This window comes from Bacillus rossius, chromosome 5, assembly GCF_032445375.1.
Source record: "Bacillus rossius redtenbacheri isolate Brsri chromosome 5, Brsri_v3, whole genome shotgun sequence".
In the NCBI taxonomy this organism is placed as follows: domain Eukaryota; kingdom Metazoa; phylum Arthropoda; class Insecta; order Phasmatodea; family Bacillidae; genus Bacillus; species Bacillus rossius.
Genome location: NC_086333.1, coordinates 42,742,447 through 42,760,837, shown reverse-complemented (window position 1 = coordinate 42,760,837; position 18,391 = coordinate 42,742,447). Strand labels below are relative to the sequence as shown.

The 18,391-nt window shown below is 40.2% G+C and overlaps 2 protein-coding genes across 2 annotated transcripts in view; one reads left to right on the top strand and one right to left on the bottom strand.

The window, feature by feature from the left end:
• Window positions 1–890: 890 nt before the first annotated feature.
• Window positions 891–3,020, bottom strand: LOC134532353 (uncharacterized). The gene is made up of 2 exons (XM_063368781.1): window positions 2,945–3,020; window positions 891–2,911 (listed from the first exon to the last, which is right to left on the bottom strand). The coding sequence occupies exons 1-2, from the start codon at window positions 2,999–3,001 to the stop codon at window positions 1,034–1,036; spliced, it is 1,935 nt and encodes a 644-aa protein (XP_063224851.1). The 5' UTR covers window positions 3,002–3,020; the 3' UTR covers window positions 891–1,033.
• A 14,861-nt stretch (window positions 3,021–17,881) lies between these two features.
• LOC134531738 (uncharacterized) overlaps window positions 17,882–18,391 on the top strand; it is a 618,769-nt gene continuing 618,259 nt past the window's right edge. Inside the window, exon 1 of the mRNA XM_063367605.1 lies at window positions 17,882–18,002. Within this exon, the coding sequence (XP_063223675.1) occupies window positions 17,894–18,002 (109 nt within the window). The 5' untranslated portion in view covers window positions 17,882–17,893. The remainder of the gene's footprint in view (window positions 18,003–18,391) is intronic.

The following is an 18,391-nucleotide window of genomic DNA, read 5'->3' as shown; positions in this document are numbered from 1 at the left end:
ATGGAAAGTTTACGCACTTAGTAAAATCTAATGTTACTGACGTACGCATGTCGGCTTGTAGTTGTATCTTACTAATCTTGAATGCAGTGTTGTGTTTTCACATCCATTCATGACGTGGTACATCTTGACAGAATATAGGCATTCCTAATTTTTCATTGCAGGCATGCTGGCTAATTTATTGTTTTCGTACACAATACAGCTGTTTTAAAGGTTATTTATATAACAAAAATCTTGCCAAAATTAAACAACAGTTTTCGTGTACATATATTGACTTCGTTGTTACCGAATAGTTTCATGTTGTAGGTGCTGCCGTGTTATGTCTAAACCCCTTGGGTTGACATTCAAAACGCAGTAATAGCATCGCGGCTATATAAACATGTATAGGTACTCTGACCTTCGACGAACTGCGCACAAATTCCTGACGTAGATGACGATGCATTCTTACGCCGGACATCGACGGGGCTCGGCCTCGTCGAAACAAACACTGACAGTCACCTCTTCACGCGACTCCTCGGTGATTACAAACAAGGCAATAACAGTTCCCACGATACGGCTGAATAATATGTCTGAACTCGAGACTATCGTTTCGATACAATTTAATTCCACCAGCTGTATATTGCATTTTCTTCACAATAAACTTTCGCATATCAGCGTGCCGAAACTTAGTTGTTTATAATAATAGGTGCCTTATACTCTCTTAACTGCGTTAGATTGTACCTGCCTACGACACGTTTCGTAACAGGATCTGCAAGTGTGTAACAAATTTCGTTGTTAACCTCAGTAATAACAAAAGGACCTGTAAATAATAAAAATAATTTTCGTGTTACAAATTCCCATTTACGGCTTATTACAGATGTTTTCCTTAGAACCCATTCTCCGACTTTAAATCCTTTTCTTTTGGACGCAGTCCTCTTCCTCTGTCTTGCCGCAGCTTCGGATGATAATTTCTGTTGTACGAATTGCTGAACCTCCTCTTTAGTAGGTAAATCATCTTCATTCTGTGTTCGTTGCGTATTTCGGTAGGTAATCGGGGTTAATTCCTAATCGTTGCGGAAGTAGCTGCAGTTGTAGGTACCCAGACACCGCCGTTGGCTGTGTTGTGTACTGTCGGCTGGAAGCTGGCCGCAATCGGGTTAATTGGCTCATTTCTAGCGAAGTAACTGAGCTGCTGCTGTTGCTGCAGTGGTGTGGTGAACGGTGGAGGGAATGAAGTGGAAGGTGGTTTATTGACAGAGTTGTTTTCCGCTGAGTGCGTACTGCGCTGTCGGTCTTGCTCAGTAGGGGACTGACTTGGCAGTCGGTACTCTGCACGATAGGATCTCTGCTGCTCGGACGTCTGGAAATACTTGCGATGGTCATCGTATTCGTCTTCCGAGTAGGCGCGCCTCCTTCTGTCGGATTCCCTGTGTGTCCGTAGCTCCGGGGATGGTGAGCGTCTGTTGTTTCCCTTCTTGCTTTCAAATTGATCCCGTCGTTCGCCCTCATGGTCGCTGCTGTGATTCCTGTTGCTGGACCACCATGTTTTTTTCCTGTAAGGCATAGAACGTCTTTTCTGGTGTTTACCTTGATATTGTCCCTTAAAAAATTGTTTGTGATAGGGATTCTCATCTTGGTATTGCCAATTCATGTAGTTTACGGAAGCTCGCCTGTCGTCCTTTGTTTTGACGTCCCGGTTCTGCCATGTATTGTGCATAGGCACATGCTTCTGATAAGCGTTACTGCGCTCTGTTTCCTCCCGTGACGTCTGACTGCGGTTGAGTCTCTCCAATTTATCAAACATCAACAGTTGTTCTCTAAACTCCCCGACCTCACCATATGTTCTACCAGCTAGCTGGATTTGGTATTTTAGCGGGAGCTGAGTAAGCACCGTCGCTATAAATTCGTCATCAGACATAACCAAATCTAGATAACGAGTCCTCTCATACATACTAGAAATGTGGGCTTCTAATGACATGCCCTTCTTGGGGTCATATCGCTCAGTGTGTAATTGGGCCCTCAAGTTGCCTTGCGTCCTCAGACTCCAGTATTGTTGCCTGAACATGTCGATGAATTGCTGGTATGACGTGGTAGTTGTTTGTAACATTTCATACCAGTAGAACGCATTTCCTCTGAGCGCAGAGCCTAAACATTTAAGTTTTTCGGTGTCGTTAAGACCGAATGTACGGGCATATTCCTCAAATTTATTTAGGAATCGTATGGGGTTTTCTGTTGCCTTGCCCGTAAAGGTTGGCATAGATTCACTCCACTGCCTAGCTGGGTGGTGTAGTAGTGCAGCCTGATCGATGGTAAGACCGCCCACGGTAGCATTCAGCACGGATCGCTTAGATGTTTGTGTAACTAGTGACTCTGCTGGTCCGTTAGCGCCCCTGTTGCTGTGTACTGGATTGTCACTCGGTTGTGTGGGTAATCTAGGGAACTGGTCTGTGTCTAATCCCTGAAACCGCCGCTCCAGCTCCTTCACTTGACTTTCCAGGTGTTGTTGAACACTGAACTGGTTATTCAATTGACTTTCGACGCGCTGGCACAGCTGTACCGTGTGACAGTCAGCCGCCTTCTCTGCTACCTGCGTACACTCGTCACTCAGTGTATCGATCCGAATAGATAAGGTTGCGGTAGCCTCTTCTACTTGTTCGAGACGCAACTGTAACTGTTCAGTCTGTCCGTGCATTTCTTCCCTAAGTACAGTATGATTGCGAACACACTGATCCTGGATTCGTTGACGTTCTTCCCGGGCCGTAACTAGTAAAGCTGTTGTACTAGACTCCAGATCATTTATTCTAGAATGACCTTGTGCTACCTGTTCAGTTAACCGCTCTAGTGCTTCTTTCTGCTCTGACAAACGCATTTCAATACATTCCTGTACGTTATTTACGTTACCCTGCATTTGGTTTATCCTAGCTGAAAGCTCAGCCTGTCCCTGATCTATCTTAGCTGAAAGATCAACCTGTCCCTGATCTATCTTAGCTGAAAGATTATTCAGCGCTTGTAGTAATACTTCCATGTCAATGATGGTAGGTGTGGGTACAGATGTTGCACTAAAATTAGTGACAGTAGCAGGCTGAAAAGTAGCTACACTAGCTGCTACATTATCTGATGGCGCTAGACTATGCAAGCCGCCGGTTGTGATATCCATGTCATAAGTGGGTAACTCAACATTAGGTGGTGGTGTAGATGGAGGTATAGCCGGTTGTGTATCTGTTATGGGCCGCTTCACGCTCTCACTCTCTCCTGCGTGTGTGTCTAACAATTGGGCATGATTTTCAAGTGATCCTGACATACTCAATTCTTCCGAATTTGCGGTCAATGCATCGCTGTTGGATAACTGTGTTCCTATTTCTACATTCTCGTCAACATCAGTTGATCCTTCGGTTCGATTCCTTAAGCTATAAACAATGGGATTAAGACGTGGCATAGCTCAATAGTGTATGAAACAAACTAGGTAATCATAAAGACAAAATATATACAACAAAAAAACAATAATAATAATTATTATTATTGTGTCGTCTCACTACTCGTGCCCCACGGATGGGTTCCACTTCTTCTGTGACGCCTTATTTCATTAAATATTACCATTTATTATCATTAACAACCATATCTAAGGTAAATTTATTAATAAGCCAGACGGTACAACCTTTAACTTGTTAATGTCCTGGATTTACGTTGGACATGGCTTACTCAAGAGTCCTTAGGTTTGTGACATGGTATTTTTGAATAATAGTAATAAATAATATTTTTATTTTTCAATGTCCAGTTGTTTTTTTCTAGCTCAGGGAGAAAATTTTGAAACTACTTACTCAACCTCTGGGTGTGAGACGATTTATATTGTGATTATTATTGATAAAAAAAAAATATTAATAACTTCAATTCATTTGCGTCAAGAATGCGTATGATATTACATTATAGTATATAAATTTAACTCTCATTCTAATTAAAAACAAATCATATCTGTACACTTACTTAAAATCCATCCAATCGTCCTATATTGATCAAGCATTATTCACAAAAACAAATTAAATATACATGGCCTTCCAAAAACCTTTCCTTCTTTTTTAAACCATTCTAGTCTCTCTTTTCCATAGAGGTACTTAGCTTATAACACAGCAACAACGATCAAAAAAAAATTAAATGCTGAGAGAAATAATACAAAGATAAAATAAATAAATGAAGTAATCACAAACTGCACAGATATGCAGTAACGACTGTGATGGTGACGTCACACTACGATACAGTTTTCTGATCGGTATCCGCGAGAAGCTATTAATTTTAACCTGATTGCTACGCAAAATCAACCGTTGCGATTGAGAAATATTCCATCGACTGAACAATATTATTATTATTATTATTATTATTATTATTATTATTATTATTATTATTATTATTGTTATTCTCAGACGTAAGCTTCGAATTTCAATGATTTTATGACAAATCTTTTATACCCTTAAATAACTCCAGAACAGTTGTATGTATAGACACAATTGTGTTTAACTAGTGGTTTCTACTAACCTAAATATTTGTTTAAGTTGTACCCACATTTATAGCTGATTATTTTGCATTACAGAGTACATAAATTTAGTGTAAAGTAATTCAACAGTGCACATATAATACGTCAATTATTCTACTGAAGAAAAGCATTTATAGTATAATTTCACAAATTGATCACTTTTAAAACCTCTCAATGCTAGGAGATATTTTTATACTTAATAAATTATAAATAAAGTTGACAGAATTTTGTTAAATTTTTACTGCAGGCTATTACATAACTTACGAATAATTAAACTTGTCTGCTTTTAACTTGAGAAACATGTTGAAATTTAAAAAAGTTTTAAATTTAAAAAATAAATAAAAGCTCATTCAAGACATCATAATGAAGCGTAATTCTACCCTTTACATGATCGAGTGAATTGTCGAGTTGCAGGATGCTGTGAAGAAAAAATTAACAACTTCCCAAAAATTTTCTCTAAATGGACTGACTACTACCAAGGCATATGCTACTCTCAACCAATGGAACATCATGGCAGTCATCTTGGATCCGACATCTTGTTTTCTTCTGCTAGAGTGTGCAATACCATTATATTGTTTTTTTTTTTTTAGCCGCTAGAGTGCAGTAGTACCAATCACCATATCATCGACCATCTGGACCACCATATTAAAAATCTGTAATTATTAACCTAAAAATACGGGAAAAAGTTACCAAAAATTATTATTTAAAATATCATTAACTAAAATAATGATTTATTTGATGGATTCGTGTACTCGGTGCGATCCTTCATCGATGCAAGAAAGTATTTTTAGCCTAAAGTTATTTATTTAATGAAATATCACCTCAATTTAAAATTTAACTATAAAAGTGCCTGGTTAAAAAAATTAATTCTTTTACTAATAAACGTTATTATGTAAATTTTAGTTAGTACTGCAAATACAAACAAGCGAGTTATTAAAGTCTTCAGCATTTCTCTGTTTCTTCAGTCTTCCTGGAGTGCGAAACGAGTCCTTTGTATGTCTTGACATGTAATTTCAAGGCAGTATCCACATGACAGTCGATTACCATATATATAGCACACAGCTGAAAGTTCTCAGTTTAGTTAAAAGGACAGTAATAAATTTCATGATGCCTTGCAATGCCTTGCACTGAACATGTTTGTAAACATATTGCCACAGAAGTTACATTTTCGTCCTATTGAATATGCGTCCAGTCTTTGATGTCCTTTTTTGATGTGCCTTTTCAAGTTTCTGTAGAGTTTAAATTGGCTACAAATCATGTTGCACTGATATTTAAAACGTCTAGAGTTATTATTACAATCACAAATCTTGAAGTTTTTGAAGTTGTCACAGCAGGTGAAGTTGGTGATGGAACACTATCAGTTGTTGCTTCCTTGGTTATCGATTTCTTTGCTGCTGAAGACACTGTATGGAAGTTTCCTCTCGTGCTGTCAGTTACCATGGTACGCCTTCAATTGATATCTCTGCCACCGGGATCTCTGCGGCTGGTAGCACCGTAGCAATCGGAATGTAGTTGCCATCGGCGTTGCTGCAATCAGGGTCCCCGACGACGATGATAGACCATGACCTCTGCAGCTGATGGCATAATTTCCATCGAGATATCCTCTGTCAATGGTACAACTTCCATTGAGGCCTTCGAAGCTTTCATAGACGATGCCAACGGTATTTTCGTCCTCGCTTACGATGTTGACATCGAGATCTCAGTCGTCGATGGTACACATTCAATCTATTTATGCGTAGTTGTCAGACTCACCATCGCCAGAATCTGCGTCGTCGATGGTAAAACTTCCATCGAATTCTGCGTTAAAGATGGTAAAGACATCGTCATCGAGTTCACAAGAATATCCATAATAATATTATAAAGCTTAAGAGTTTGTTTGTTTGTTTGTTTGAACGCGCTAATCTCAGGAACCACTGGTCCGATTTGAAAAATTCTTTCAGTGTTGGATAGAACATTTATCGAGGAAGGCTATAGGCTATATTATATTATCAATAACATTAGGGATCCTTACTAAAAATCCAATTTAGAATCAAATGCGTTGGAGGGGGTTAGATACAACATGCAGTACACGTACAAAGTGTGTGTTGACAATGCCGCAGGCGCTAGAAGTTGCCACGCACTAGATGCCTTATCATTCTTAATTTTCCCATACAAGTAAAAAACACCCGTGTGATATTAACAACGAAGCAATCAGTACCCTCATATAAAATACATAGAGATAGTGTGAGGTATATATGTAGATATAAAGAGATACATACAGATAGAGAGATACATAGATATATAGGACTATAGATGTAGATAGCGATAAATATATATTTAGAGACATGTATAGATTATTTGTATATGTGTAACTACTTCAAACATATTACAAAACAAAACTGAATGAGGCATTGCAATGCATACCGAGCATTAGCTAGATAATGGAATCTTTTCAATATTAGAAATCCCTTATTTTTAAGTTTTTTTCTATATTGCTTTATAGAGTCTAGATTACATACAGACCAGGTAAATAACTATAAACTGGCAGAACAACATCTGTCGGGATCTGAAAGTGATATAAATTATTTTGCACACTTGACATTCAAATTAAGAAGACAATTACTAACTATATCTGATCTCTAAACAGTTCCCCTTCACCCTGTGTTCAGCCCGGGCAACGCTGGGTACTGCAGCTAGTCGTAATATGAAACTTGTATGTCAGACGAGTCAAACTAGACTATCTTTACATCACTGTAATCAGTAACGAACTGAGGGTTCCGTCGTCTGGGTCTCGCTCATATACCCGCAGTTACCAATTTAATATGCGAATCAAAAAAGCGACCATTTCCTCTTTTTTTTTAATAAAAAGTATTTTTATTTGGTTAAATTGCTGGTACCAGGTAAACAGCGTCTCTGATGCTGCCACGGACTGCCTCGACAACTCCAGACACTGCTTTGTCAACTCCGGTTCCAAATGGTTCACTGGTCTAGGGTTCAAGAACACAGGTAACCGACTGGTCATCTTCGTCAATTCTCTCGGCGATGACTACTTTGGAGAAACATGGACGACGACGTCTGTGACTACAGTCTGCGACATGACTTTGACATGGTTTTTGTTGGAACAGGATCACAGACAGAGGGCGATATGTCGTTTGGACGTCTGCGTAGATGCATCGCAGGTTGTAACAGGTTGAAACAAGTCTTCACCTGTACAGTTTTGTGTTGAATGTGACGAAGGACTACTTCTTCACTGCTGGCTGGTAGTATCGTGTGCAGCCTCATGTAATAGACGTCGCAATTCGCAGCATTCTAGCAGCTGCTGAGTCGATTCATAGGGCAGAGAAAAGTGCGAAAACCACCAGTGTTCAGTGTCTTCATCGCTGGTTACCGTATATGTGAGTAGATATCCGGCATTTCAGTAGCTGTGCCTGACACTGCTGAAGCTAGGACATACACTAACGTACACATTGGCAGGATGGAACGGAACCATCATTATGCAGGTCGGGCAATTGAAGACACGAACCGTTGCACGAATTCATACATGCAGGCTCAAACAAGTCTATTCCCACTCGGAGAGCCATTTCCACATTAGCTGCAAGTTGCGCAAGGCACATGTTCATTCGCGTTCAATCTTGTCACAGACCTGAGGCTGCTCGCCATTCATTGCGCTAAGCTTGCGCAGGGAAGGACAGACATAGTCGGTCTGCAGGTCGACAATTTCTGCTGCTCCGTCACAAAATTTGCTCAGCCATTTCTTCTGCTCGGGCCCGGCAATGTAAATGATGGTACGCAGATTTTGTTGCAGCAAATAGTCAAGAGTGTTTTTCACTTGGTAGTAAGGAATTTTACATTCGTTTCACTGCAGGCCGTGCTAATATTTTCAAAGCTATTCGTTGAACCATTTACTTTTTTGTCCAATAGTTTCCAAGGATACGGAGGCCGAAATGTGTGGGTTGGAGTCCTGCCATCGTCTTCGTAGGTAATGGCAATCTCCTTGAGAACAAATCCGTTTTGGGTCTGGAAACCTTGCAGGATGCACTACATATTGACGTAAGCATTGCTTGGTCGTAACTAAATTTACCTCTCAAACGCACCAGTTTTTATGTGAGAAAATTAACAAGCTTGTCTCGAAAATTGTACGATGCACGTTGATTGTGAAGTATTATACAGCAAGCATAAGTGTTTGGTGGAATATTTCCGCTCGTTTATATCTAGATCCTACAGTCGATGATGTTTGAATTTATTCAATGATCATGTTTGAAAACTTCAAACACCATTAACGAAGCCTTGTTCTTGAAACTATCGAGACTAAGTATCGGTGACTATACGCGGCCATAGTACACTTGTTAAAAATTGGCATGCTTTTGAAATGCGAGAAGGAATTTTCCATTTTTAAATCCATGTTCATGTCCAGGTACGGGTAGATTTCGGTGTTTATTAATATTTTTACTTACATATTTAGCATTTATCGAACACGGAGTGGCTCACACCTGCATTGAACGGTCTTCCAGTCTGAAGCCCGGCGATAATGTATCTTGGTTTTTCCGTAGCTAAGCTGGACTTTACTATCCAGCTAATACATTGATTTTGAGGCAAGCCAGAATACGTTTCCAGGCTCCAAGATCGCAATGCTACGTCAATGTTCTTGCCATTTTCCACAATCTTCAGCATCTTGATACGTTTGATCGTGCTCACTTGGAAGTGAGTCAGCATCCAACTCGATAGACTGTAGTGTTAGCGAGACATCATGTGGTTTTCTGCAGCAGCGACAATTGCATTTTATTAATGTGCGTGTTGGCTAGAAGCAGTACTAGCTCTTGTAAACTTGTACTCTGTAAATGCACATTTTGACGATTACCTATGTCGAACTAGGATTTCCCCGAAAGTTGGAAAGAAAAATTTAGTGGACGTTGGAGAGCCTGATTGGTTTTCTCGGGATACTCCTTTTCCCCTTCAATTAAAGCATTCCAGTGCATCACTTTTAACCCTAAAATATCTCCAATGACCCCGATTAAGCTATTTTTTTCTTGCTGTTATGCTATCATTTTAAAGCCATCCTTGTAAATTTATCACAATAGTAACTTTTTTCTCACCCAACCTTTATTTCCAGATATTTACTGTTTTCTGATAGCGGAAAAAGGTCAAGAATATTTTCAAAACAATGATAACTTGTGTGTTTAAAAATAGTAGAAAAATGTGTGTAAGTATTTTGTGACAGAATTTTGCTACCAAACAACTAATACAATAGAGGTACTGTGTTAATTTGACAGTACTAGTTATCAATTAAAAGTATGTATGACTAGAAGGTGATATAACAAATTTGAGGTGCGTAAGATTTCTTTACCCCCCCCCCCCCTGGGTCGTTTGTAACATGTAATTTTTTGGACAGCAGATGCGGGTGTCTTCACGAGCGTTTTTATGCATGAAAAAATGTTGTGCACGGTATAGTGAGTAGGATAGGCACTTATAGGGAGACTTTAAATTTAATATTACACTACGATATTATTGGGGATAGAGTCACCGCTACAAGTCCCGTAGAGGCGCGCTACCGACGAGAGGACTGCACTACAGTTCTGTGCCTGGCGCGTAGAGGCGAAGACGCGTGTGATGCGCGAGCCAAAACGCTGGTAGATGCCGATGTGCAGCGTTCGAGAGTTCCCCAGAACCTTCGTGTTGTATGGTACCTTTTACTCACGGCGCTGCGATACGCTGCGCGCACGCAGGTTTGCCAACATTGCCACTCCCTTCAAGGCACGGTAATATAGACAGGTCTGGCAACTTCCTATCCTTTGCCTTGGCGTGGCTCATCCGCTCAGTGAAGCTCGCGGCAGCCTGCGAACTAACGGCGCTAGTAGTAGTTGTCCCAGTCATTAACATTGGATTAAACGGGAGTTTCATATAAAAGTAGGTATATTTTAGAAAAAAAAAACTGTTTCGTTTTAAACGTCGGGTAAAGTTTAGGGTTACTGGTTTATTTGGAAGCTTTGTAGGGTTTGAATACATGGCAATAACTTGTAACTTTGCCGCAATTGCCCAATCCACCCTCAGCGCATTCGTGAGGACTTGCCGTAAAAAGTCACCATATGGACATCCTGACCAGTTTTCAAATTGCATCGTTCTATCCGCAGCTCTGCATCCACACCGCACGTGGGCCCGGGTTTTGCGGGGGGCCCTTAAGTCATTGCGGCCCTTGGAAAGAAGACGGAAGGGGGGTTGGGTAGGGGGCGAGAGGGGCTTCGCCCCCGCGTCAACGGGTCTGTCTGGAGGCCCAAATTGGATAGCCCGTCGACGCGTGGGCCTGGTCACCCCACACGCGTGCCCACCGTGTTTTCTCTCTCTCTCTCTCTCTCTCTCTCTCTCTCTCTCTCTCTATCTCTCTTGACCCGGTGTCTGGCCTTCAGGGGGGAGGAGGGCTGCCCACCGCGTGACCTCGGAGGTCGCCGGCGCGCGGACGACGCCGCCGGGAAGTACCTGCGCTGCTGATTGCCGGTCACCGGGACCGCTGCACGCTCCACCGGAGCGGCGGTGACCCCGCCCACAGGCAGCTCCGCGCTTCCCGTCCCCGTCGACCTTCCCGAACAGACAGCTCCTTAACGAGTGAATGACAGTCTTCTCGACGTGGCCGTTCTTCCTGTCTTTAGCAATGGTTGCGTTGTGTTGCAATCGATAGAAACATTGACGTGATTTTTTAAATTTTGTTCTGCGCATCATTTTCTTTCTGTCTTCACTTTTTTTTTTATCCTTCTCTTCGGGAAGATTAGAAGACACATAAACATATATTTGATTACAAGTTTAGTTCATATCTTGAGCAAACATGTACCTACATTTACGTTAAAAAAAATTTAATGGATGTAATAAACCGGTTCCTTACCCAACCAATCTTACTCATGTTGCATATCTCTCTGTCTTTGATGATATAGTAGTCGTGTAGACGCAAAAGCACAAATAAATAATAAAATAATATTTTTTTTTTGGCATGCACAACATGCATGATACCTAAGATAGCAAAAGCCTTATTCTTTTGCTCTGCTTCTTGTCTCATCATTGGCGCAAGATATTTCGGCAGAGCGGGATATGAAAGATTAAGAACAAGTGTTGGGTCAGCGACAGACAAAATGCCCTTAAAATTGTGAAAACACGTGAGTTCTCTGCAAAATGGTAATTTTATTTATTTTTATTCCGACCGCTAAGTTTTATGAGCGAGCGGCGAACTTCGAATTTGTTTAGTACTGATCGGAGGTTAGTGAAACGTAGGCTTCTTGCCAGTTCAAGTGAAGCCAAACGAACGGTACCGTTGCCAGGCAACAAATAAGAAAATTTATCCCGGCAATCAACGGCAGCTTGAAAAGAAGTCAACTTCCTTTTGATAAGTTGAGTTAGCTTTCCATTCTCATCAGCTGCTTTGATTTCGTTTTATGGAAAAAAATTGGTAGAACTAAACAGGACAAATGTGCAGGCAAATTTCAATTCGACAATTAGTTTTACATGACTTATAAAACAGACAATAAAACCTACGGATTAAATTGAACCTTCGTGATATTCCGTGTCCAAATGCTGCTCACCACGACTCAAATTTAATTTAATTTATAAATATCGTTTCATTGCTTTCTTAAGGATAACAAAAAAGAAAACGAGTACGTACTTTGAACGGTTAATAATGATGGGCATACGTTAAACACACGTAAAAAAAAAACCATATCAGGTAATTTTTTGTAACTGTTTTGCCTACTGAGTTCATCCATCGGTACTGTCGTCGTTGTGTTACCCAGATTATCTGTTTTGATTCATCGTTGGATTCATCTGTGCGTCACTGTATTGTCCAGGATTGTTGTTCATCTGTATTTACTCTTCTTGTTGCAACTGTATCGTTTTTCGCCTATGCTGTAATTTTTTTCCTGATTAAATTCCATTCACATAATTTTATGCTCTGTCCGAGCATATAACATTTAACATAAGCTGAAAGTGGTTGTAGTAATGGTTAGTATAATCAAAACTGGTTAGTTACAAAAGTGTTATATGTAATTTGTAAGGCTTACAATAAATTGGAACGTATTTGATAGCGCACATTTAAGTAAGTTATGAAATTTTTTGGTCCTTCAACCCCTTTTTTCTTCTTCTCCATTCTCGGTTGTAAAGGTTAGTTGTATCAAACATTGTTTCAGAACAAAGTTTTAGATAGTATTTAGAAAGCTTTAAATAAATATTGTTACGATTTTAATAATCGTAGAGTGGGAAGAACTGGGTTCGTATAGGGATAGTCCAATTATTTTTTTTCACAGTTTTATTGACTGCTAATATTTACAACACTAATGCATAATCTTACTTAAAATGCCTACTAATCAATTACTCGCACTCAGTATCTCAAGTCCTTACACACCGCACCCCTCGCGCAACTCTCGCCGCAGCTCCCCTCGTGGACCTCCGTCGCCGAACCCTCGTCGCACTCGTCGCCGCCGTCGCATTTCCCTTCACCGAGTCACCCTCGGAGGCCGGCGTTCACCTTATATAGACCCTGGCGCTCTTCTAGAAGTGACGAGCGTGGCCGGGGCCAGTCGCGTCATCCCGCGCCGACCCGACACCCGAAGCGTCGAGAAGGGCGTCGGCAGCTCGCGCGATGGCCCGCGGAGTTCCCACAGGCTGTCCGGCGCCCGGGGCAGGCAGGGCGCCGCGCGGGGAGCGGAGTGTTGGAGGAAGGGGGGGGCGTTATCAACGACCCTTGTAATCCGGGCAGGCACGCGTGTGGCATGTCTTACGTCAATGGATGGCGCATGACGTCAGTGACCGTGCGAGGCCGCCAGCCAGCTCCGTACCTGGCATCGCGGTCTTGTCTCCCGCGTTCGTAACAATGTCCAAGGATTTCATAAAGTACACAGTAAGTAAATTATGTTTTTTTTTTTTTTTTTGCATTTCAACCCGCTTTTATTGAACCCCTTACAGTTATGGTTAGTCTAATCAAAACGTTTGACATAAAAGTTTTAGATAATAGTATTGTAAGGATTGTGACAGGATAAGATAGTACCTATGCCCTCTACGGAAGTTATGAATTTGTTTGGTCCTTCAACTCCTGTTTTTGAAGTGAAAACTTATTTTGGCGCACCGCACACACATTTTTTCGTAGGTAGTAAGTTAGGCTGATCCGTCACGCTCTGAGGTGAAAGGTTCGATCGGGTGAACTCGGGACCGCCGAGTGTACCCGAGCGAGAAAGATACAGTCAGCTGCTCTTCGCTGTTGTGTCGCTGCGTTTAGTATATTCAATTAATACGTAATAATTTTCATTATTAATTTAATAGTTATTATTGGTACGTAATAATAATTATTTTAACAATTATTTGGTTTACATTGATTGCGGTCTTAAGAAAAGATATCAGAAGAGAATGTGTAATACCCGGCCGATGCATTTACGAAATATGTTTAGGTTATGATAGGGAGTAAATTCATGTAAGTCGTCATAGACATGGTCACGTGACGTGTTAACCGTAACACTATATCTGTTCCTATTAGTATAACTTATTGCGCTTTTAAATCTTAAGTATACGATTACTGTGCAGTAAAAAGTGAGTATAAAATATATTAATATTCTCATATAGATATATAGATTGAATAACGAAGAAAACGGAGTCTTTGTAGCAATATAACCTAAAAGTTAAGAAAATCATTATTTATTTTTTAATACCTAAAATTACTATGCAATGCGTATTTTATAGTAATTTAAGAGTTTTTTTTACTAACGTGATAGAACACATTTGTTGTGTGATAATATTTTTTCGTAAAAATTGCGAAAACGTTTTCACTTCTGTCGACAGTCCTCATGACTCCGTTGAATTTTTTTTCTATAAGCAATAATGGTGTGTCGTATCGAAAATTAATGTAGGCAAAAGTTTTCTGGTATTACTCTTACGAGGTTTTATAACCTCAAACGGATGAGAAATAAACTTAGCTGAGTGATTTTTCTGTTTTTTCAAGAAACCTTCCCCATCTCTACACGTTTGGTCAGATTTCGCCCATTAAAAATTTGACTGAGATTTTACATCTTCGTATTTTATGTATCAGTATGGAAATGATTTTATTTAGCGGAAATCATCTCTTAATGTGATGAAGGAATCTGGGTTAAGGAATTTAGTGACTGAGACAATCCTGGAACTATAGGACCTAAAATCTTGAAATTTGGCAGGTATGTATCTTATGCTCTACGAAAATCCACTTAGAAGTAATTATACGAATCTTAATTCCCAAGAGGGTGAACTGAGGTGGGTTGGGGATTTTTTAAAATTCGATTCAGTTTCATTATTTATTTATTTGGTTTGGTTTTTACGTGCCATACTACAGCTGGAGGCCATTTACGGAATGACAACTAAAACAAACATAAAAAGATACCTTAATAAGCAAAATAAAACAAATTGCACAAACAACTTAAAACCAAACATACAATTTAAGCTATATATAAAGTGACAATAGACGTGACAACGCAATACACAGACAGACACACAGATGCGCTAAAAATTCATAAAAGTAGTATTTGTTTTTAAATTTTTACAGCCTATGAAAATTATACAGTATACTAAAGAGCAATGCGAAAGTTATCTGCATTTAGGTACTCTTCTGAGCGAAGCACGGTTACATCAGCTGGAATATGTATATATACACACATATATAGGTGTATATATAGGTATATATAAACTTTTTGAGATAGCGATGGTTTTGGAGTCTATGGACAATCAAACGAAAAGCTATGTAAAAATTTCCTGAAGTCACACCACAGCAACGACTACAATAGGTATTCTTTTTCGCGGCTATTCTCTGCTATTTCTCGGCTTGCGAGCCCTAGATGCATGAAGCAGTCTTTTGAAGAATTTCACCCTGAACACGGTGGCTGGGGAACCACACATAACTTCGAAACACACAACTTAGAACAGTCATAATTTAGAAGCCTCAAAAAAATCCACGTAACTTAGAACTGTCATAAGTTAGAACGATCATAACTTATAAACACGTAACTGAGAAACACACATTGCAAAATCACACAACTTAGAAATGTCATAACTTAGAAAGTAATAACTTAGAACATACATAACTTAAAAGATTCTATCTTGTGTTTCTAAGTTGTGTGTTTCTAAGTTATGACAGCACCCCGGCGGCTGCACTTTCCGACTGATACGTCGCTATATTGTTTAAGGTCGTTGTTTTCTGTTCTTGTTGCATAACTGTGTCCTTCAGTTTCGTAGTATACAGATTTTAATTAAATTACTTTCACGGAATTATCTGTGTTGTCTAGGCATTTAACATGTGACATCGCCGGATTCTGACTTTCCCTCCGTGTGTTGATGTATTCATATTTTTGTCAATATTTAAATTTTTTCTCTGTGGCATACAGTGTAAACCATAAATTTATATTTCCGTAATGTTGTTTTAAATAGTTTGTATCACTTTCGACGAATCTAAAGCTCACGAGCCAAGAAACCTCGCATGGAGTTATACACGCATGCCCTACCCGGGACTCGTACCCAGATCTCTGTGCAGCCAACTGCGCCACGTAATAAACTGCTTAGGAGAATATTACGTCAACTTAACAAAAATCTTTACTTGCCTTAAAAATACGAAAACTTCTGTTAAGCGACTTTATAATGTTCTTTTATCTCCAACGCGTTACCATAGAATAGTATCATAATGTTACTGTTTAACCAATCAAAATAATCTATGCATAGATATGTGTAGAGAGAAGATCGAAATTCAACAAACTAACAATCGATATGTAGGGTGATGATTGAAACTTTCACGGTGATTACATAGTTGTCATTGCTTTCGGTGCATACTTGAAATTTATATCTTTTGTTTTAAGAAAATGAATATTATTAAGAACTCAGTTTTTAAGGCCTGTATGACTTTAAAAGTACAAACTAAGTAATTATGATACAGACCAAAAACGTGTGTCACGGCGGAAGACGCTGTAGATTTGTTGAAATTACAAAATCTCATAGCCCACTGTGCGTATGAGTTTAGATTCAATACCTATGCTCTGCTTAAAATTACTTCTTGACATTTCACAACGTAAACAAAAACGTGTCTATGTTAGATTTCTACTTGTTAATAAAAACTTTCGTGGTCTGGTTTATATCCGCTGAATATGTCAGTTCTCTTTGGCAAATAGCAAGCCAATAATCTCTGTGCTGTCTAGGCATTTAATATTTAACATCAGCTGTTTCTGACTTATCATCCGTGTATTGGAGTGTTCATCTTTGTTGTCGATACTTAAATTTGTTTCTGTGACATACAGTATAAATCAGAAATGGCGTATTATTTATTTGTTTGGTTAAAAAGTATGTGATTTATTATATAAATACGCTCATCACTGACTCACTGACCTGTAACGCTGCATGAATTCTAATTTTATACGCTTACAGTGTAACATTTTCGTTGCTCTTTGCTAACTTGTTCCTCCTAGCATTGCTGCCGAGTCCGTGACGCAAAGATAATATGCATGCAAATTTTGATGAAGCCGATAGTTTCAGCATTTTTCAGTTATAAAATTGCGAGCCGCGGCTTAATTTGCCGCGTATATCTGTTTAACATAAGTCAAGTTGTTGGCCTCCACTTACAAATATGAATCTACCAACCACTGTTGTGTCAGTTTTCCAGCGCTGATAGGATTAAACTGATCGCGAATAGATGTTAAGGCACATTTAAATTGTAGAATGCTAATGTTGTCGCGAACTCTCAATTGAGCACACTCATACGAATCGCACTGCCAATATGGTTGCCATCCTAGTGAATATTGAATCGAATCCATAGAAAGGAAGATTATTGAATGATCAGAGACAATCAACGCTCAATGTAGTTTTCCAGAAGGTTCATAATTAATTGCAACTTTTTGTAATTTTTTAATATTATATATATATATATATATATATATATATATATATATATAAGAATTTTCATTTGCATAATATTAAAATATGTTAAATTTTTAACAAATAATTCGTGTAAATGAAATTAAAGTGTTTGTTATATTCATTATTTCGCAACGGAAGCCTAGGCGCCTTACAACTAACTAGTTGTGAATAACAAGCTAAAAAAAAAAGTACCGATAAAGATTATTGCTCCTTGTTGGTGAAAGCTGTCGACGGTTAATAAAAAAAAAAAGTACCTCGACTCGCGGTCGCGCACGCTCCGGAAGTGGCAACACTGCGGCGGGCGACCGACTGGTCGTACTATCGACACGACGTCGCCAGACGGCGGTGAATGAGGCTGACTGGTGGGTGGGAGCGGAGAGGGGGAGGTTGGCTCGCGCCGCTAACTCGCCGCGTTGCCGCCGCCGGCGCTAGCGTCTCTCATTCTCCCTCCCTCCCTCCCGTCCACCACAAACCTGACCGGCCCCCGTGCAGCACGCGTTCCCTTCCAGTGTGTGTGTCGCGCGCATGGCCGGAGGAGGTGCTGGCGAGACAGCGGCGAGGTGGCTGGCCGAGGCCCGCGGTGATTCGCTGCAGTTGTTTTTGGACGCGTTCGCATCCCCGCTGTCGCGACCCGGTGAGTAACTTAACTCCTCAGCCTCGGTGCAAGTTGTTGTGTGCGCGAGCGACCCGCCAGTTTCCCCCGGGTGCATTTTACCGGCACGCCGCTCTGCGCCGTTGCTGGACACACCTGCGAGCCTGCAACGCGCGTCGCTCTCGTGTTGCGAGGGTCGTGTGTTCCATGAGTAGAGACCCGTGAATTTCGCGGATTCTATTCGTGTTATGTTAAAATTCAAATAATTATACCTTAGTGCTGCTTCTGTCATTGGTTCACTGTTAATCTGGAGGACTGAGGGCCAATTAGAGACCCTCACTCATAGAAATGTCGAATCACAGGCCACCCAGTCGAGACGACTCACAAGTCAACAGCCAATGAACAGTTGGCATTTTCCCGAGTGTGTAGAG